This window comes from Nyctereutes procyonoides, unplaced genomic scaffold, assembly GCF_905146905.1.
Source record: "Nyctereutes procyonoides isolate TBG_1078 unplaced genomic scaffold, NYPRO_anot_genome, whole genome shotgun sequence".
NCBI lineage: Eukaryota > Metazoa > Chordata > Mammalia > Carnivora > Canidae > Nyctereutes > Nyctereutes procyonoides.
The window spans coordinates 9419259-9439591 of record NW_026575025.1 but is presented as its reverse complement, the minus strand read 5'-3'; the positions used below and the strand labels follow the sequence as shown (position 1 = coordinate 9439591).

At 58.0% G+C, this 20333-nt stretch overlaps 2 protein-coding genes across 4 annotated transcripts; both read left to right on the top strand.

Annotated features, from left to right (window-relative positions):
• The first annotated feature begins 1070 nt into the window (after positions 1-1070).
• ANKRD13D (ankyrin repeat domain 13D) lies at positions 1071-11222 on the top strand. Its single transcript, XM_055312320.1, has 15 exons — positions 1071-1318; positions 1830-1965; positions 2081-2205; positions 2937-2982; positions 3063-3206; positions 3462-3651; positions 7804-7870; positions 8287-8368; positions 8572-8633; positions 8735-8865; positions 9718-9875; positions 9966-10088; positions 10169-10332; positions 10411-10502; positions 10850-11222. The coding sequence occupies exons 1-15, from the start codon at positions 1229-1231 to the stop codon at positions 11061-11063; spliced, it is 1824 nt and encodes a 607-aa protein (XP_055168295.1). The 5' UTR covers positions 1071-1228; the 3' UTR covers positions 11064-11222.
• Positions 11223-12016: 794 nt separating this feature from the next.
• On the top strand, positions 12017-20089 carry SSH3 (slingshot protein phosphatase 3). Of its 3 annotated transcripts, none has more exons than XM_055312314.1 (14): positions 12017-12371; positions 12865-12905; positions 13491-13722; positions 14622-14740; positions 14822-14893; positions 15239-15304; positions 15396-15584; positions 15671-15764; positions 16176-16304; positions 16385-16431; positions 17126-17272; positions 17465-17665; positions 17859-18034; positions 19093-19229. In XM_055312314.1, exons 1-13 carry the CDS (start codon positions 12306-12308, stop codon positions 18022-18024), a joined length of 1569 nt encoding a protein of 522 aa, XP_055168289.1. In that variant the 5' UTR covers positions 12017-12305; the 3' UTR covers positions 18025-18034; positions 19093-19229. The 3 variants fall into 3 exon arrangements, with proteins under 3 accessions (XP_055168289.1, XP_055168282.1, XP_055168273.1); XM_055312307.1 differs by having other exon boundaries at positions 12020-12371; positions 12868-12905; positions 17761-18034; positions 19093-20089; XM_055312298.1 differs by having other exon boundaries at positions 12023-12371; positions 17761-18034; positions 19093-20089.
• Positions 20090-20333: the final 244 nt, after the last annotated feature.

Here is a 20333-nt window from a genome sequence, read left to right as displayed (position 1 = left end):
AAATAGGGAGACCCAGGTAGAGGGCAAACCTTGGCCCAGCCTCGCGGCTGCCTCACCACCCACCACCACCAGACCCCAGGCTGAGGCTAGAGTAACAAGGACCACAGAGCTCAGGCGCCTGAGGCCTGCACCCTAGTTCCGGTGTGGGTGGAGGGGCTGGCCCGGATTTCGAAACTCCTTCCTCTCCCGACACTGGCAGCAAAGTGCGGCCTCTGCGAAAGGGATCTGTGCGGTGGGTGCAGGCAGCCTTGGACGTGGCAGGTCCGCTGGGAGAGGTCTGCCTCCAGCCAGGCGCGGGGCCCCGCCCCCCAATGCTCCCATCCCTGACTCCAGGGACCTGGCAGAGCCGTCTCCTCCGCGCTGGGCCCAGCTCGTGCTGAGGCGACCGCCAGACACCGGCCCAGGTCGCTGGGGAAGGTGCTTTATGCTAAGCTTGGCCAACATTTAGGGACGTCTTAGAAGTGCTGAGAAGGGGAGCCAGGGTCTCCCGCCTCATCTGCTCTCAGGATGGTCGGCAGCCGCGAGGCCTGGGGCAGTACGCCTGGGACAGGAAGTCCGGGGCACGGGGGGCTGGCTGCTGGGGAAACGCGGATAACCCAAGGGAAGCCGGACCGTGGCCCTCGGAGCACGCACGCGCACCCGCGCGCGCTCGTCCCAGGGGCCCAGGCTCCGCCCCTGGCTGAACCCCGCCCCGCCCCCCGACTCCCTCCTTCCTTTTCCGGACCCGCAAGCAGGGATATGCGCTGGGCCTGGGGCGCCCCCTGCAGGCCGCGAGAGGATCCGGAGCCAGGACCCACCCACCAGACCGCCCCCCGGCCGACCCAAGCCCGGCTGCAGCCGGGGTCCCCGAGACGCGGTTCCCAAGGCGACTAAGCGGCGCCCGTCGTCCGGCCCCCCCTCGTCCGGCCCCGAGCACGCGCGGGCCCGGCCACGGTTGCCATGGCTGCGGAAGGCAAGGGGGCGCGCGGCCCGACGCCCCGCCCCGCCCGGGCTAGCCCCGCCTGCCGGCCCGCCCGGCCCGCCCGGCCCGCCCTCCACGCCGCCTGCGCCGCCGCCGCCTGCGCCGCCGCCGCCGCCACTGCCGCCGGGCTCGGGGGCTGCGGTGGGCGCAACTCGGCGCGGCGCGGCCCGGAGGCGAGGCGGCCGCGCCAGACCCGAAGCCGAGGCGAGGCCGGGCCGCCCCCGCCGAGCCCGCCCTCCCAACGGGGATGCGGCGCTGAGGCCCAGCATGGCCGGCCCGGGCCCCACCTTCCCGCTGCACCGGCTCGTCTGGGCGAATCGGCACCGCGAACTGGAGGCCGCGCTGCACAGCCGCCAGGTGAGACCGCGGGGCACCCGGGCTCTCCTCCGCGCAGCCCGCCCAGAGCCGTGGTCTGTGCCCCGCCTGATGCGAAGCCCGGGTCACCCGCCCCTCTCGCTTGAGCCTCCGGCCGCGGCTTCCAGCGCTGGGCCTTGCCCAGCCAGTGTCCCCGCTTCACGCTGCATCCAGTCCCCGAATTCGCGCCACCCCACCCCTGAGCCAGGCTGAGGACAAGCAACCTGGTTCGTCCCCAGGTCCCTCCAATTCTAGACATCTGCAGCTGCACCTCTGCCTGACCAGGCCCCTCTGCGGGACCCCCAGTTCTATTCCTGGCAGAAGGCAGGAGAGGTGGGCAGGCCCTCCCCACCTGCTCCCTCCCTCCTCCCACGAGGACCCACAGGCCACCCTCAACCATGTCCATGGCCTGTGTGCTGTCCTTATTCCCCGCAATGGCTCCCAACCACGTTCAGCCCAGTGGCCTTCTTGCTTCTCTTTACTTGCCCTGTGCTGAATGTCCCATCTCCCCCAGCACGACATTGAACAGGAGGACCCCCGGGGGCGCACTCCCCTGGAGCTGGCTGTGTCCCTGGGGAACCTGGAGTCCGTGAGAGTCCTCCTTCGACACAATGCCAATGTGGGCAAAGAGAGCTGCCAGGGCTGGGCAGGTACTGCAGGGGGCAGAGGGGCTCCCCTGAGGCTGGCAGTGGGGTTGGTGCGCGGCAATGAACGGCCAGGCCAGGGGCCATTGACAGAGCTCCCCTCAGCGCCCGGTGCCCCTAGTCCTGCAGGAGGCAGTCAGCACTGGCGACCCAGAGATGGTACAGCTGGTGCTCCAGTATCGGGACTACCAGAGGGCCACACAGAGGCTGGCTGGCATTCCAGAATTGCTCAACAAACTCCGCCAGGTACAGCAGGGTACAGAGGTATGGCCAGTAAGGAGGGGTGGAGAGCCACGTCAAGTGGCCCTGACAGGCCGCATGGGGTCACTCTGGTCACCCACTACGCACTCAGTCTGTGCAGCATGCTCTCCCAACACTGTCGACAACATCCTCAATCTTGACCCTACCCCAGGGTCATGTAGGAAAGAGAGGAGTCCAGACCCAGGTGGGTGAAACTGAGCCCTTTAGGAGAAAAGCCATTGCCCACATCAGGGGTCCCTCATACAGAAATCTAAACGGGGCTTTGGATGTGGGTCTCCTGGCAAATGCATATTTCCTAGGGGGAGAGTTTTTCCTGACTCTGTGGCCTGGTGCCCTGGAATACCTGTCTGTCCCTGTGCCCCTCCCCCCACCAGGCCCAGAGGGGGTCATTGTACCCTCTTTACAGATGAGGACTCTGGGACTCTGGGGAAGCAAGGAGTTCCCCCAGGGCCTCTCAGCAGGCTAGTGGCCAGGTAGAGACTGACCTCCAGGCTTCAGATACTTATAATCTGATTATTCCAAGGCCTTTTCAGGACCCCACTTCGCTCACCCTTTCTGGGAGGCGGTTGGTTGTAGTGGGGGTGTACCTGGGACATAGCACTTTAAGACTTGCTGATGGGCTGGACTCCCAGAGCGGGGCTACAGACAAGGAGCCCCCTAGGCACACTGATCCTTGGTACCAGGCAGGCCTTGACAGGTGCTCTGGTCTATCTCAGGCCCCCGATTTCTACGTGGAGATGAAGTGGGAATTCACCAGCTGGGGTGAGTGAGGACCGCTTGGCTTCTAGGGGTGTGGGTGGGATCCTTGGGAAAGAACCACGGTGACCTCCACACTCCTACAGTGCCCCTCGTGTCTAAGATGTGCCCCAGTGACGTGTACCGAGTGTGGAAGCGGGGTGAGAGCCTGCGAGTGGACACCAGTCTTCTGGGCTTCGAGCACATGACCTGGCAGCGCGGCAGGAGAAGCTTTATCTTCAAGGGCCAGGGTGAGCTGGGGGGGGACTCCCTGTGGGCATGAGCAGGCCGGACCCTCCCAGACCCTCCTCTGGCTTGTGAGGACAGTGCAGTTCTTTTTCTCTGCTTTCCAGATATGGAAACTGAGGTTGAGGGTGGAGGGGACCAAGGGGCTGGGGCCTCACCCACTTAGCAGCAGGTGGCTGTGGGCACCGTGGTGGCCTTTTCCCCACCGGCTGGAGCCCAGCACTGATTTGTGCCCCTCACACACCCATACCGGCTGGCAGAGGCAGGCGCCTTGGTGATGGAAGTGGACCACGACCGGCAGGTGGTACACACCGAGACACTGGGGCTTGCCCTGCACGAGCCAGAAGCGCTGCTGGCCGCCATGCGGCCCAGTGAAGAGCACGTGGCCAGTCGCCTCACCTCTCCTATCGTCTCCACCCACCTGGACACTCGCAATGTGGCCTTTGAGAGGTCAGTTGGGACCTGGCCACACTGTGGATCATGGTCCAAGCCTCTGGGAGGGTGAACCACCCACAGAGGCCACTCAGATGGGGGCAGGGGTCCCTGCGGGCCCAGTGTCTCACCCAGACTGCTTGCAGGTCCCATGGCAACCTTCAGGCCCCTGCATGCCTTTCCTTGGGCAGCTGTCTCCCTGGGGAGGAAGCTAGGTCAGGGGCCCCAGGGGCCTGACTCCTGCTTTCACGTGTTTTCCCCTAACAAGGATTTAGGCTGTGGTTCGGGGTAGCTCTTTGGCCCAGTGTGGGTTTCTCAGTAGTATGGCTGTTTCTGGGCCAGAGCCCTTTGTGGGTAGTCTAGGAATCTGACCCTACCGGCCAGGCTGTTCTCTCTGACAACATATGTCCCAGTTCCCAGAACAGACTTCAGAGATACCTTTTTGAAAAAACAAACAAACAGCTTTATTGGAATATAATTTTGTATACCTTACAGATCACCCATTTAAAGCGTACAGTTTGGTGGTTTTTAGTCTGTTCACAGAAATGTGACAATCACCACAGTCAACTTTTGAACACTGTCATCACCCCAAAAAGAAATCCAGGAGCTATCAGCTCCCATGACCTCACCCCCTTCCCCAGCCTAGGCAACCACTCATTTACTTTCTCTATAGATTTCCTCATTCTGGACTCTTATGTGCATGGAACCATATGGTACATGCTTTCTTGTTACTTCTTTCACTGAGCAGAATGTTTTCAAATTTTATCCAGGTTGTAACCTATAACTGCTTCATTCCTGTCGTGGCTCCATTGTATGACCAGCTCACATTGTGTTTCTTCACTCACCTACTGACGGATGTTAGGATTGTTTCCACCTTTTGCCTGTTATGAATAACGTTTCTGTAAACATTAGTGTACAAGGTCTTGTGTGGACTAAAGTTTTCGTTTCTCTAAGGTGGACACCTGGGGGTATGATTCCTAGGTCACATGGTAACCGGACGTTTGATTGAACCACCGGACCATTTACCAAGGTGCCTGAGGCATTTTACATCCCCCCCCAGCAGTGTATGAGGACTCCAGTTTCTTCCTGTACTCACCAACATTGACGTTCATTTATTTATTTTTGGATTATAATCACCCTAGCGGGTGTGAAAAGTAGTATTTCGTTGTGGTTGTGATTTGCGTTCCCTTAATGATGACGTGGAACACCTTTTCCTGTGCTTATTGGCCACTTGTATCTCTTTTTTGGAAAAGTGTCTATTTAGATCCTTTGTGCATTTAAAAAATTGGGTTGTAAAAAAAAAATTGGGTTGTCTTTTTACTATTGAGTTGCAGGAGTTCTTTATGTATTCTAGATAGAAGTCCCTTCTTGGGTATACGATTTGCAAATATTCTCCCGTTTTGTGGGCTGACTCTTCACTCTCTCAACTGTGTCCTTTGAAGCACATGTTAATTTTCATGAATCACAATTTATGTATTTTTTTCTTGTCACCTGTGCTTCTAGCATCATATCGAACAACATTTTGTCAAATCCAAAGGCACAAAGATTTTTCCCTGTGTTTACTTCTGAAAGTTTTATAGTTTTAGCTCTTACGTTCAGGTCTCTGATCCACTGAATTAATATTTGTATATGGTGTGAGGAAAGGATCCACCTTCACTAGTTTCACATGTGTGACCCACTTGTCCCAGCACCATTTCTGGAAAAGACTGTTCTTTTCCCATGCAATGGTCTTGGCACACTAGTGGAAAATCAGTTGACTATAGATGCATGGGTTTCTTTCTGGATTCTCAGTTCTATTTCATTGACCTATATGTCGATCTTTGTGCCAATACCACACTATCTTAGTAAGTGTTGCCTTGTGGTAAGTTTTGAAATTGGAAAGTGTGAGTCTTTTGACTTTGTTCTTCTTGCTCAGGATTATTTTGGGTGTTCTGGGTCCTTTGCGATTTCACAGGATGCCAGATTCAGTTTGTCAGTTTCTACAAAGAAGTCATCAGGTGGGATTCTGATAGGGTTTGCATTGAATTTGGACCTCAGCTTGGAGCATACTGTCATCATAACAATGTTGAGTGTCCTCTACCATGAACATAAGATCAGTTCCCACTTACTTAGGTCTTTAATTGTTTTCCTTTTTTTTTTTTAAGATTTTATTTATTCATGAGAGACACAGAGAGAGAGAGAGAGAGGCAGAGACACAGGCAGAGGGAGAAGCAGGCTCCATGCAGGGAGCCCGATGTGGGACTCGATCCCGGGTCTCCAGGATCACGCCCTGGGCAGAAGGCAGATGGTAAACCGCTGAGCCACCCAGGGATCCCCTTTAATTTTTTTTTTAAGATTTTATTTATTTATTCATTTTTTCTTAATATTGTCATTTAGGAGCGTGTTTACTTTCCAAACATTTGTGAGTTTCCCAAATCTTTATATTGTTATTGACTTCTTTTCTCATTTCCTTGTGGTTGGAGAACATACTTTGTATCACTTTTTTCCTTTCAGTTTTATTTTATTTATTTATTTATTTTTATTTATTTATGATAGTCACAGAGAGAGAGAGAGAGAGGCAGAGACACAGGCAGAGGGAGAAGCAGGCTCCATGCACCGGGAGCCCGACGTGGGATTCGGTCCCGGGTCTCCAGGATCACGCCCTGGGCCAAAGGCAGGCGCTAAACCGCTGCACCACCCAGGGATCCCTCCTTTCAGTTTTATTGAATCTTCCTTTGTGGCCTAGCATATGCTCCGTCCTGAAAAATGTTCCATGTGCACCTGAGAAGAATGTGTATTCTGTTGTTGTTGGGTGGAGTGTTCTAAGAAAGTCTGTTCGGTCTGGTTTATAGGGTTGTTCAAGTCTTACGTTTCCTTGTTGATCTTTTGTCTCCTTGTCCTATCCATTGTCAAAAGTGGGGTATTGATGTCATGAAACTATTATTGTTGAGTGAGACATACTTTTATTTTTCACTTTTTAGTCTGTAAAATTTTAAACATGTACAAAAGAAGAGAGAATAGTTAGAATGTCCTCATCGCCCAGTGCCCAACACTTACCAACATTCTGTTAATTTTGTTGAATCTATCCTTCCTTCTTTTCTTTTTTCCTCAGACTATTTTTTTAAAGATTTTATTTATTTATTCATGAGAGACACACAGAGAGAGGCAGAGACACAGGCAGAAGGAGAAGGAGGCACCATACAGGGACCTGATATGGGACTTGTCTGCCCTGAGCCAAAGGCAGACACTTAACCGCTGAGCCACCCAGGCATCCCTCCTCAGATTATTTTATTTTTTCAGAGGGAGAGAGAGGTGGGGGGAGGGACGGAGAGCAAGAATCATAAGCAGGCTTCATGCCCACTGCAGAGCCCGACATGGGGCTCTATCTCATGACCCCAAGATCATGACCTGAGCAGAAATCAAGAATCAGATGTTCAACCCACTGAGCCCCACCAGGCACCCTGTCCCTGGACTTTTTTTTTTTTTAAGATTTTATTTATTTGAGGGGCAGCCCTGGTGGCACAGTGGTTTAACACCGCCTGCAGCCCAGGGTGGGATCCTGGAGACCCTGGATCGAGTCCCACGTCGGGCTCCCAGCATGGAGCCTGCTTCTCCCTCTGCCTGTGTCTCTGCCTCTCTCTTTCTCTCTCTGTGTCTCTATGAATAAATAAATAAAATCTTAAAAAAAAAGATTTTATTTATTTGAGAAAGAGAATGAGAACAAGCACAAGCAGGGGGAGGGGTAAAGGGTGAGGGAGAAGCAAATTCTGCTGAGCAGGGAGCCTGACAAGGGGCTCGATCCCAGGACCCTGGGATCATGACATGAGCTGAAGTCAGATGCTTAACCAACTGAGCCATGCAGGTGCCCCTTCCCTGGACTATTTTAAAGCACATCCCAGATGTCATATCGCTTTAACAGTAAATGCTTCTGTCCCTGACTCTGCCAGGTGAGGCTGTTTATAAAGCCAGCCCCAACGCCGCGTTGTCACACCTAACAAAATTAATGATGATTCCCTAGTACTGTTGTATCCCCAGTCCATGTTGGATTGTCCCTGGCTGTCCAGGCAACCTCTCAAGGCCCTTGCGTGTTTCACAGTGGGAAGGCTAATTGGAAGGGGTCTCTGGAAGGGAAGGTTCTGGCTAGGGTTGAGGGGTACGGGTCCTCATGAGCTCCTGTTTGGTCTGTTTCAGGAACAAATGTGGTATCTGGGGCTGGCGGTCTGAGAAGATGGAAACCGTTAGCGGCTACGAGGCCAAGGCAGGAGAGGCTAGTGGTGGGGGCTGGGGTAGGAGACAAGGCCCAGGAACTCCACCACTTCTCCACATCCACTCATGTGGAGGAGAGACAGAGTAGCCTGTGGACTCGTAAGCCCTTTGTGGCCATGGGAACTCAGTGGGGCCCTAGTGCCCAGGCCCTGCCAAGCACATAGGGATCACCCCAGCACGGGCCCCAACCCAGGTTACCGAGATGAAACGATGAAACGGGGAGCATTTTCCCCTCGTTACTGAGTCCCCTTGTGGTTCAGACCCTGCCACCTCTTCCACTTTGGGGGGGGGGGGGCAAGATCCTATCTGTCCCTACAGAGAGGAGGACTTTGGTCCTGTACTGGTGAGGCTGAGTGTGGGCAACAGGCTCTGAGCCCTCAGCTCCCCCTGTGTCTCCCTGCTCCCCAGGTATACAGTGCCACCAATGTGGAGCTGGTGACACGCACTCGCACGGAGCACCTCTCTGATCAGGACAAGTCGAAGAGCAAAGGTAAACCCAGGTGCGCCTGCCTGCTGTCCAGTCACACCATCTGCTGGGGTCACCCTGGTCTGGGGTCTGGGCTAAGCTGGGAAGCCTTCCCCATTCCCACGTGCTCTGTCTCAATAAGAGACTCCCAGGGTGGATGGTGGGTGGGGGCCGTCTTGGGGCAGTGGCCCAAAGTCTCCTAATAAGCTCCCACCCTTTCTCCTTAGGAGGGAAAACTCCATTCCAGTCCTTCCTCGGGATGGCCCAGCAGCACTCCTCCCACAGCGGGGTGAGCCACGCCCAGGGTGGGGGGTCATGGGCAGGGGGCTGCCGGGCAGAGCCTGGCAGGCACCTTCCTAAACACTCAGCGCGGTCCTGGGGTCCTCCCAGGCTCCTGTGCAGCAGGCCGCCAGCCCCACCAACCCCACAGCCATATCCCCCAGTGAGTACTTCGACCCCAACTTCAGCCTGGAGTCGAGGAACATTGGCCGCCCCATTGAGATGTCCAGCAAAGTGCAGAGGTGAGGTCTTGGAGCTGGTTTGGGGAATTCCCTCAGGGTGGGGGACCCCCCTCAGGGTGGGGGACCCACTCAGCCAGCTGGCTTCCTGCTAGACTCTTGTCCTTGGGGTCAGGAGCCAGGTCCGTCTTATCTGTGGTTGTTGGCACCCAGCTCAGGGCTTGGCCCAGAAGACTGGTTATTCTTCTTTGATGAATGAATGAGTGATGAGCACCACCGCCCATTTATGGTTTTCTATTCCATTGAATGAGCGAGCACCTACTAGAGGCCAGCTTGTGGCAGAGGAGAAGGGCTCACAGCTCAATCATCTGACTTTGTGGTCCAAGGAAATGTCTTCCCCTCCGAGAGTCTATTCTCATCAGTTAAATAACAGTCACACTCAGCCACCTGCTCACAAGGATGCTAGGAGGCTCTGATGAGCTCATGATGGGCCCAGCACTGTCCCAGGGACTGCAGGTAGACTCAGCACAGAGCGGTGGAGCAGGGATTCGGACCCCAGTAGTCCTGACCTCTGGGCTTTGTTGGACCCCAAAATATGGCAAAGTGAGAGGCACTGGCAGGTATGGGGTATGGAGGAGGATGGAGCCATGGAATGAGGTCCTGATTGAAGCCAGCAGCCCAGCCCGCCCTCCACATCCAGATGAGTTGAGCTGGCACAGGTTACCATAGGCCCCAGCCTGGGCCCCTCCAGAGCCAAAAGACATAAGCTCCTGGGGGAGACAGGTGAGGGCAGCTGAGCAGAGAAGAGGGCAGCTCAGGCCTGGCAGAGGGCAGGAGCAGAGGCAGGTGTCCACGGTGGGTGGGTGGGCTAAGGCAGGGGGCCACCAAAGCTTCCCTGACTCACATCCACTGTAGGTTCAAGGCAACACTGTGGCTGAGTGAGGAGCACCCGCTCTCCCTGGGTGACCAGGTGACACCTATCATTGACCTGATGGCTATCAGCAACGCTCACTTTGCCAAGCTGCGCGACTTCATCACCCTGCGCCTTCCCCCTGGCTTCCCAGTCAAGATTGGTGAGGGGTAGTAGGGGGTACCAGGGAGGTGGGATAGGGTGGGGGCTGGCCTCTGGCCCTGGGTGGCTCAGCCTCACTGTTTCCCCACAGAGATTCCCCTTTTCCATGTGCTCAATGCCCGCATCACCTTCAGCAACCTGTGTGGCTGTGATGAGCCCCTGAACTCGGTGTGGGTGCCAACCTCCAGCTCAGGCTCTGGTGGCACCACATCAGGTACTCCACAGGACGGAGGGGGCCCGTGCTGCTCCCCGGCCCTAGGCCCTGGGGCTGAGTGCAGCTCTTTTCCTGCGTAGGGAGCCCTTTCCCATGTGAGGTGGACCCCGCCGTGTTTGAGGTGCCCGAGGGGTACAGTGTGCTGGGCGCGGAGCGCAGTGAGCCCCTTCGTGATGAAGATGATGACTTGCTACAGTTTGCCATCCGCCAGAGCCTGCTGGAGGCAGGCGCAGAGGCTGAGCAGGTGGGACACAGGCAGGCCCGGCCCCTGCGTGCTGGCAGGGGTGGCAGATGTGACAGCTCGGGGCTTCATCTGCCACAGGTAACTGTCTGGGAAGCCCTGACCAACACCCGGCCTGGTACCCACCCTCCTCCCCAAGCCATCGCTTATGAGGAGCAGCTTCAGCTGGAGCGGTGAGACCCTCTAGAACCTACTAGGACAATGTCTCAGCCTGTCCTGCCCCAAGGACCCTCCCAGCCAGGGGGTCCTTGGCTGCTGGTGGTGTGTAGTGGGGAGGTGCTGGTCCCAGGATCCCAGGCCCTCTCCAAGGCCATCCTCATCAGCAGCGCTGCCTATACCAGAGGCAGCATGAGAATGGGGGGAATGGGGCCCCTTGCCTTGCCTCTTTTCTCTGGTTCTCCTGGGTTCCCAGCCACCGTCTCCTTGTCCGTGTCCTCCACAGCCATGTCCCAGCCCTTAGCCTTCTTCCCCAGTCTCAGCACTCACTGGTCTGTCCTCCCTGTCACACCTTGTCTGAAAGGGCTCTCCAAGAAAGCCTGCAGATGTCCGCAGAGCCCAATGGCCCAGAATCCCCTCACAGGACACCCCTGGCCCGGGCCCCCCCAAGCTTTGAGGAACAGCTTCGCCTGGCCCTGGAGTTGTCTTCGAGGGAGCAGGAGGAGCAGGAACGACGGGGGCAGCAGGAGGAGGAAGACTTACAGAGGATCCTGCAACTCTCGCTCACGGAGCACTGAGCACCCAGCACCCAGCCCTGGGAGGGCGGTCTACGCTGCTCCCCCACGTGCTTTTGTAACTTATTTATTTATAAACTGTCTGCTGCCAAGCTTGGGGCCTGGAGCCCTGGAGGTGGGCTTGCATTGGAGACCAGGTGAAAATAAAGAGACTCAGCAGCAGGCTTACTCTGCTCACTGGGGAGATGAGCTGGGGAGGCGACATTGATGGGAGATGCAGTGGGCAATGGCCTCAGACCTGGGTTTGAATCCTGGCTGTGCCCGTTTAGTTTCTCTGAGCCCCGGTTTCCTCAGCTGTAAAATGAGACTGCTTCCCACTCCCCAGGACTGTCAGGAGGGTGAAATGAACCAACCTAGGTCAGGTCCCTTACAGAGTAGCTGCTCCGGAAACATCAATTTCCTGGAGCCAGTTCCACCTGTTGGAGACCCAGGTCCCTCTGCCACTCACTGGGCTTTCCCAGAACCCACCTGTGCACCTGCCCAAGAGATGGAGAGGCTGGGCCTCCAGATGACTCCCAGCCAGCAGGGAGCAGCCACTGCACCCCAGGCCTGGGTTCCTTTCTATCCGGTGATTCTGGACAAGTCACTTCCCTCTGCTGCAGCTCTGCCCTGCTCACCTCCAAGGTGGCCCTGAGGATCCACTGTGAGCCTCAAGGGTTAGATCTAAATCCAGCCTTATTTCCCCTGAAGCTCTTCATGTCTCCCAATGATTCGTGCAGACAGTGGAAGCATGAGGGCCAATCAGCAAGAAGTAATTTTGGAGTGCCCCCCAATTTAGCACTCACTGTGTCTGATCCTTTCCAAGACCTTGTCCCCAGGCCTCCCTCCCTAGGTCTCATCTCCTCTAGGTAGTGGCTTGGTTGACCTAAGAGGGCGGAGCCAGGGGGGCAGGGCAGGGACTCCGGAACCCCGGAACAAAGACTGCAAGTTGCAGGACCTCTGGCCACTTCCCTCGGAGCCTGGCTCCGCACCTGCGCCCCGCCCCGGGCCCGCCCCCAACGTGGTGGCGGGCGGGGGCGAGGCAGCCGAACCCTGGAAGCGCGAAGGGAGGGGCGGCGGCCGCTTGGCGCCGGCTCCGCAGGCCGGGCTGGACGAGCGCCTGGCCCTTTAAGGGCCGCCCCCGAGGAGGTGCCAGGCCTTGGCTGCTCCGGTCTCTCCTTCCTGGTCCTGCGGGGCAGGGACTGTCTGTAGAGCCGTGGGAGGGCACGGTGCCCTGACCGGCCCAGGTGTCCCCGGCCTGGCCCCATGGCCCTGGTCACAGTGAGCCGCTCCCCCCCGGCCAGCGGCCACTCCACGCCCGTGGGGCCCACGGTAAGTCTGGCTTTGCGGTGGTCCGGCCCACGCAGTTGGCTGCCAGCTGGGCCCAGGGGAGCGCGCCCTGCCCACTGCCAGCCTCCCCTTGAGCCTGGGGGTGTGGGGAAGCAGACCCCAAGTATCACGCTGGAGGGAATTATAAGGGGGTCTTGCTCCCAGGAACTCAGACTGAAGATCTGGAGCCTGAAGCTCCAGCCCAGACTGCGGAGGCCCTACCCACTTCCAGGCCCAGAACTGGGCCAAACTCTTGGACACCTCTCACACCCCCACCCACTCTCACCCCAGCTGCCCTACCTGGACCTGGGCCCGGGCTCCCCCAGGTCCTCTGGGTGGGGAGTGGACTAGTTTGGGAAGGGATCTGACACCTTTCCTGGTTCCAGTCCCTGGTGGTGGTGGGGGAGAGATCCCCCCCTACACCTCCAAACCCTGAGAACAGAGGAAAGTCCTTGCCACTGCCTACTTGACTCTGCCCTGGGGGGCGCTTTCTCAGCAGGGCCAGGCATCCAAGCGGAGAAGCCGGCTCCAGCGAAGGTGAGCACCTCTCCCCAACACAGACGCCTACATCCAGCCGCCAGGCCTGGCTGCTGCCATCCTGCAGGACTCACAGCCAAAGCTAGCTACTGAATATGCGGGGCAGTGTTGCCAGAGGGCATGGCCAGTGGGCACAGTTGCCTTGTAGCACTGACCTGGCTACCCTTAGCTTTCATCACCCCCCTCCTTCACCACCATCATGGACCCTGGCTCAGGCCGGTAGTCACAAGCCAAAGGGCAGGGTGAAACAACAGGGCCCAAAGACTCCTGAGTCACCACCAGATTAACAGCATCTCCTGAATTAGGTGGGTGGGAAGGGAAAGGGAGCAACCCTTGGCCCCCTGCCCCCCTTAGACAAGTGGGTTGAGGGCTTGAGAGCCTCTGAGACAGTGGTTTCCAAAATGTGGTCATGGCCTCAGCACTTGGGAACTGGTTAGAAATGCACATTCTTAGGCTCCACTCCAGACCTACTGACTCTCCAAGGATGGCGCCCAACACCTGTTTTTACAAGCCTGGTGGGTGATTCTGGTGCACCTGCCCTGAGGGGTACGGCAGATCATAATGCCTTCCCTGCTGCCCTGCCAGGCAGAGCTTTGCAGTGCTCCGTGGGGCTGTCCTGGGACTGCAGGATGGAGAAGACAATGGAGAAGCAGCTGAGGCTGGCCCGGAGGCAGTGGAGAGACCCTTGGGTGAAAAACAGCCCCACGGGGACCAGACAGATGATGGGCATGGGCTCCAGAGTCCCAGGAAGCAGGAGCAGAGTCAGCATCTGCATCTCATGGTGGAGCTCCTGAGGCCACAGGATGACATGCGCCTGGTGAGCAGTGACCCAGAGCCCTCTGAGAAGGGGAGAGAGGAGAGAGCTGGGGGTTGCAGGGAGAGGGTGGAAGGGAGCTAACATGTGTGTTTGCCTGGGGAACAGTGGTATGGGGGCAAGGTAATAGGAACCCCCAAACCCCAATGAATCGCCGTTTCAGCAGGGCACAGTCATATTTTCAGATCTCCGGAGGTGTGGGAAACTACAGGGGGAGGTCCGTCCTGCTTGAGCCTGTAGGACAGATTAGGGCCAAGAGCTGGTAATTATAGAGGCGAGTGCAAGTCCTTCCTGACACCGTGAGTTGTCCATCCCCGTACTGAAGGCCTGGCCTGGTGCTCTGGAGGTCCTGCTGAGCTGGAGGAGGGCCAGGCACCACGGGGGTGGGAGTGGGGCGTAGGTAGGAGCTTGAGGATTGAGGACCAGTTCCCAGATGCCTCTGGGGCATTGCACTGTCTGCAACAAGACCGGCAAGACAAAATGCAGGCAGCCATTCATAAAGCTGAATTTATTCCACAGAAGCATCGTCCTTCATTGTGGGATCATGTCCTTAGTATTTCTGGGGTGAGAAACCTTTCTGGAATTGAATGATGGTAATGGCTGAGTAAAAAGGCTGTTTCTAAGCCTCCTTCCTAGGCAGAAGCTAAACTCGGGCTATCTGTGTCAGGCCCATTCTCTCCTTTTTCCCACATATACCCCCTTTAAGAAAAATCTTCTTAAACATTTTGTTGGACCATGAAATCCAAAAGTTGGGAACCCCTGGATTATAAGCATGGTCTGGTGTCTGAGAAGGGCAGGCAGCAGGTCTGTTCTAGGCCTAGGTGTGTGTCCAGTGGGGGCAGGGGTGGAGGGTCTTCTTGGGCCACTGTCACCCTGGGCTTCCCCCACCTTGTCTTCCCCAGGCAGCACAGCTGGAGGCAGCACGGCCCCCCCGGCTCCGCTACCTGTTGGTAGTCTCCACAAGGGAACACCTGAGCCAGAATGAGACAATCCTTCTGGGGGTAGACTTCCCTGACAGCAGGTGGGAGCAGGGAAAGCAGGGGAGGGGGGCAAGGAAGGGAGATGCTGAGGAGACAGTGGCTTTTCTTCTGTCCCCTGCCAGTTCCTCCAGCTGCACCCTAGGCCTGGTCTTGCCACTCTGGAGTGATACCCAGGTGTACCTAGATGGAGACGGGTAAGAGGTGGCAGCCAGAGGGAGGAGGACGGGGAGTGGTGGGGCCAGCAGGGTGATGCATGTGATGGGACATCTAGACGCTAGGGAGCAGGAGGTGAACTCCAGGCTGGTACCTGGGCCTGGGCCTACTCAGCTCTGCCTCAGGTTTGCTGTGCGATCCTAGGCAAGTTGCCTACCTTCTCTGGGCCTCAGCTGCCCCTTATCTGGTAAATGGGGCTTATCCTGAAGCCCAGGATGTGCACATATTCTGAGGACCAGCCTCCTAAGGCAGCTTTTTGGTGGGCCTCCCAGGGGCTCTGTCCCAGAGCCTGGAGTTGGGTTCCACCCCCACCTGATCTCCCTCAGGGGCTTCAGTGTGACGTCCGGTGGGCAAAGCCGGATCTTCAAGCCGATCTCCATCCAGACCATGTGGTAAGGGTTCACATGCTTCCTCAGAGCGGGCTGCAGGGGCGGGGCGGGGCAGCAGGGAGGTCAGTGGGACCCAGAGTCTCCTCTGTCCCAGGGCCACGCTCCAGGTGTTGCACCAAGCCTGCGAGGCGGCTCTCGGCAGTGGTCTCGTGCCAGGGGGCAATGCCCTGACCTGGGCTGCACACTACCAGGAGAAACTGAGCTCTGACCAGAGCTGCCTCAACGAGTGGATGGCCATGGCCGACCTGGAATCTCTGCGGCCTCCTAGTCCCGGGCCTGGCCGGTCAGTGTGGGGAGGGGTGGAGCGGGAGGGTGCTGTGGTCGAGTTCCTGGGGAAAGGGTCTGTGGACTGATGGGCTCGGCTCCCAGGCCCTCGGAACAGGAGCAGATGGAGCAGGCGATCCGGGCTGAGCTGTGGGAGGTGCTGGACACCAGTGACCTGGAGAGCGTCACTTCCAAAGAGGTGGGCTGGGGGATGCCTGGCTGGCTCAGGCCTATAGCATGGGACTCCTGATCTTGGGGTCATGAGTTCAAGCCCTACTCTGAGTATAGAGCTTATGTTAAATAAAAGAACAAATCCAAAAAACCCAAAGAGGTGGGCTGGTGCTGGGAAGGAGCAGGGGTGAGGAGGGAGCGGTCCCTGGCAGGGCGGGGGGTCTGGTGGGGGGGTGGTCCTCCAACTGGGCCAGAGCTTTCCTCTCTTCCTTCCCACCTTGCTTTCCTCCGCTCCTGAGCCAGTCCCCCACGCCTGGCCTCAGCTCCTCTGTCTAGATGGGACAGGTACTGTCCTCTGAGGCCCCAGAGGGAAGGGTGGGGCCTCGGGGAGCCTGCAGGGTACCCCCCCTGAGCGCCATCTGCTGGGCTCTGCCTGCAGATCCGCCAGGCCCTGGAGTTGCGCCTGGGCCGCCCGCTCCAGCAGTACCGAGACTTCATTGATAACCAGATGCTGCTTCTCATGGCCCAGCAAGACCGTGCCTCCCGCATCTTCCCCCACCTCTACCTGGTGAGCAGCGGGGTGCAGGAGGGCAGGGTGGGAGGGCGCACCTCTGGGGGACGGAGGAGGATGCTTCTCTCCCTCTGCAGGGCTCAGAGTGGAATGCAGCCAACCTGGAGGAGCTACAAAGAAACAGGTAGGGCCACAAGCTCCCCCAGGACTGGCCACCTTCTGTCTCCCTGCTTCACTTGGCCTCCCTCCAAGGGGCAACTTGGCCAGACCCGCCCCCAGACCCCCAGGAGCTGCTAGTTCCACTGCCCGCCCTGCCCGGGGCTGCTCCCCCTGTGAGGCCTCAGGCAGAGAGAAGACAGGCCTGCTGGGGGCTCCCTTGGGTCCACTGGCCCCCCATGGTGTGAAGCAAGCACCAGACAAGGCTTGGATGGAGGGGCTCGGCCTGCAGAGCAGAGGGGCGGCAGTGGGAAAGCTCCTCTCCACCTGACCTCCCCTAGAGGGAGAAGCCCGTGGCACTCTCCCCGGGGGACCCGGTTGCCTGCTTTCACAGGTTCCTGCCCTTTGCCCACCATGGGCTTCCGGGAAACTCACTGTGGCCCCGTCACCCTGCTGCCACAGACCCACCCAGTCTCAGCTTTGCTTCAAGCTCTTCTCTGACTGACCTTTGAGAATAATAGAAGGCTGAGTGCTGCCGTCAGCCCAGCAGCTAGTCAGGCCAGAGGGGAAATCTCAACCCCGGCAGGGCAGGGCAACAGGATGCTCAGGGTCACAGCTGCCACCTCCCCCCGCCCCCCCCCCCCGCCCCGCCTGACTCTCAGAACCAGCCAAGGGCTGCTGGGCAGGCTGTTGGTCAGTGGGCCTCCTGCCCTCTGCTCAAGGGTCAGCCACATCTTGAACATGGCCCGAGAGATTGACAACTTCTACCCCGAGCGCTTCATCTACCACAACGTGCGCCTCTGGGATGAGGAGTCAGCCCAGCTGCTCCCCCACTGGAAGGAGACACACCGCTTCGTGGAGGCTGCAAGGTGGGCTCCCCAGCTTCATGTGTCCCCATGCCCTCATTCTGCTGGCTTTGCTCTCAGCTCTAGGACCCCTTCTGGCCGGCAGGGCCTCCCCCTTCTGCTCTGCCCTGGGTGGACCACTGCCTGGCCTTCTCCCATGATGCAAGGCACCTGACGGGCAGGGACCAGAGAGCTGACCGTGTTCTGCCTCCACAGAGCGCAGGGCACTCGGGTGCTTGTCCACTGCAAGATGGGCGTCAGCCGCTCAGCTGCCACGGTGATCGCTTATGCCATGAAGCAGTACGGCTGGAGCCTGGAGCAGGCCCTGCGCCACGTGCAGGAGCTCCGGCCCATTGCCCGCCCCAACCCGGGCTTTCTGCGCCAGCTGCAGACCTACCAGGGCATCCTGACTGCCAGGTACTTGTGGGAGACAGGGGGAAGAGAGTAGGGGTGTGTGGGAGCTGGGTGGCCACTGGGTCACTCAAAGCTGACTCGGGGCTACCTCCCTACAGCCGGCAGAGCCACGTCTGGGAGCAGAAAGTGGGTGGGGCCTCCCCAGAGGAGCCCCTGGCCCCCGATGTCTCCATACCGTTCCCACCTCTTCCACCAGAACCAGGGGGCAGTGGGGAGGTGAAGGCTTTGGGTCTGGAGGAGAGCCAGGCAGCCCTGAAAGAAGAGCCTGGGCCACGGCCCCGTATCAACCTCCGGGGGGTCATGAGGTCCATCAGCCTCCTGGAGCCTCCCCCCGAGCTGGAAGGCACCTCAGGGGACAGTGACCTGCCAGAGGTGAGGCTGGGGCACGTGGGGAACAAGAGTAGAGGGGGAAGATGGCTGGAGGAAGGAGACAGACCAGGACTGGTGCTTCATTTCCCATGGGGATCACTCCCCAGGCAGCTCTGATTCGTCCCCTCAGAGCAGCCAGGGAGACCCAGTGGAGGCCAGTGAGCGCTGCCCTCTGTGGGAAATGGAGAGCGTCATGGGGCCGGGGGCATCCGCATGGGCTTCCGGGCCGAGCCAGCCCTGGGCTGGAAGCTGCAGGCACTCTCAGCCTGAGGAACAGACTTGCTTCCTAAGGGCCAGGGCACCCCCCAGCCATCCTCCCCCAGGCCAGGAGCTGAACAACCAACATTTGACCCTAGACAAGGTGGATGAGATGATCTTTGCAGCCCCTCCCAAATCTGAGGGGCAACCTATCAGAGGATGGGTGCAGAGGGGTCATGGCATCCACACAACCAAGTACTGGCTGCACAGTTGAGCATCATCTCTGTGCTACATGCTGCAGGGCACAAGTAGAAGACCAGAGGCTGGCCTTTGCCTTAGGAAGCCAGAACCCACCCCCATCCCCACCCCCATCCCCATCCCCACCCCATGATTCAAGGCAAGGTGGCTGACCTGGAGGAAGGAGCTCGTCACAGAGGGCAGGAACATGGGAACATTTGGGAGAGGCTTCCTGGAGGAGGTGGCACTGGGTATGGATGGTTGTGGATGAGTGTGGGTGTTCCTAAAGTCAGAGTGTCTTCACTTGGCACCTGGCTCAGAGCCCAGCACCTGGAAGGCTCTCAGGAATGACCGTACAAAGGCAGAGGGGGGTGCCAAGGATATGGCAGGTGCAAGGAAAGCTCAGGAGGGCTTCTGGGGCCAAAAGGCTGTAGACAGGTGAAGGCTGAGGAGTAGGGACAGTGGGGCTGGGGTGCTGTCTTCTTTCCCGTGGAAATGTGACACATGAGGAAGCTCAGTTTTTCTGCATTCACATAACATTCCACCCTTGCCCCTTTCCAGGCTTTGTGCTCAATGCCTCTGCCCTGGAAAGACTTCTCATGATTCTTCTACTCCGACCCTGCCAGGTGTTTTCAAATGAATCTTCAGAGGAAGACCCTCCAGAGCCTCTCCCTCAGCTCTCAAAGGCCAAGGGACGCCGGTGTTGTGGCAGGGGGCCTTGGCCTGCCCTGAAATCCCGCGAGTCTGTGGTTGCCCTCAACAGCGCCGCCCTGGTGGCCAGCCGGACCCAGGCCTTCCAGGAGCAGGGGGAGGCTGGTGGTTCCTCCACACCCAGGCTCCGAGGGAAGGTGGTGAGGCAGGCCAGCGTGGATGGCAGTGGGGAGGAGGGTGAGGCCTGAGCCCTCACACATGCCCACGGCCCCCTAGACACAAATAGAGGGGACCGCACACAGCTCCTGGGAGGAGCACCCTTCACTCCTGCCCGCCTGTCCACATTCCTTTTAGCTCCTCCCCAGGTGACCCCAAGACTCCATCACTACAGCCTCAGCTGCTACAGCCTTAAGTCTCAGACATGTCCATCTTTCCAAGGGCTCAAGACCTTCTCTGTCGATAATGGAGATGTGACAGAGACGACGCTGACAATACCTTTGAGGGCAAGAGCACCTTGTTTTCATTCTCCATTGCTGCCCGAAACATCCTCTTGCAGCCACAGAATTAAAAAAGACTGAGTTTCCCAGTGCAGAAAGGCTCATGCTCACTCCCTCACCCATTCCCACCTGCCTCACCCGTCCCCTTCCTTCCTGGGGTCCACTAAGCCAGAGAACCAGCAGCACATAAAGGCCGAGAGTGACCTCAGTCCCCAGTCCTGGTGGCGCTGAGGAGTGGAGAGCTGGCCCACAGATGGGGCTGGCGGGTGGGCCTCCTTCCCACACTCCACAACAGCTGATCTTTTGCTGCTGCCCCAAACTTATCACTACTCCCCCGCAGCACTGCACTGGGTCACAGGACACCGGGCCAAAGAGAGTCTTCTTTTTGTCCTTTACAGTCTTCTTCATAGTATTGGGCTTTGTATTTAGAAATAATAAACATTTTCATATTATTTTCACTTTTATGATAAAACTATCTGCCTGTTAGTCTGATCCTTCTCTGGTTACACAAGGAATTTGGTTTCTCCTAGCCCGCCGGGTCTGCTCACAGCTCCCAGGTGTCTTGTGACAGGCCTGTTTGGGGGAGTGGAGGGTTTGGGGAGGAGGGAGAGGGTTTGAGGAAGAGAAGAGGGGAGACCGGTGCTGTCTCCCTCATCTCTGAGGGCAGGGCCTGGATAAATGTTAGCTGCCCATGCACCCCTCAGGCAGGTTGGCAAGGG

Bases quoted from the DNA above. Each gene is read 5' to 3' on its own strand.
- ANKRD13D (XM_055312320.1), top strand. From the start codon at position 1,229: ATGGCCGGCCCGGGCCCCACCTTCCCGCTGCACCGGCTCGTCTGGGCG. The intron at 3,207-3,461 runs GTGAGCTGGGGG...ACCGGCTGGCAG, and splicing joins CTTTATCTTCAAGGGCCAGG to AGGCAGGCGCCTTGGTGATG. The intron at 9,876-9,965 runs GTGAGGGGTAGT...GTTTCCCCACAG, and splicing joins TGGCTTCCCAGTCAAGATTG to AGATTCCCCTTTTCCATGTG.
- SSH3 (XM_055312298.1), top strand. From the start codon at position 12,306: ATGGCCCTGGTCACAGTGAGCCGCTCCCCCCCGGCCAGCGGCCACTCC. The intron at 15,305-15,395 runs GTAAGGGTTCAC...CCTCTGTCCCAG, and splicing joins ATCTCCATCCAGACCATGTG to GGCCACGCTCCAGGTGTTGC. The intron at 15,585-15,670 runs GTCAGTGTGGGG...CTCGGCTCCCAG, and splicing joins CCTAGTCCCGGGCCTGGCCG to GCCCTCGGAACAGGAGCAGA.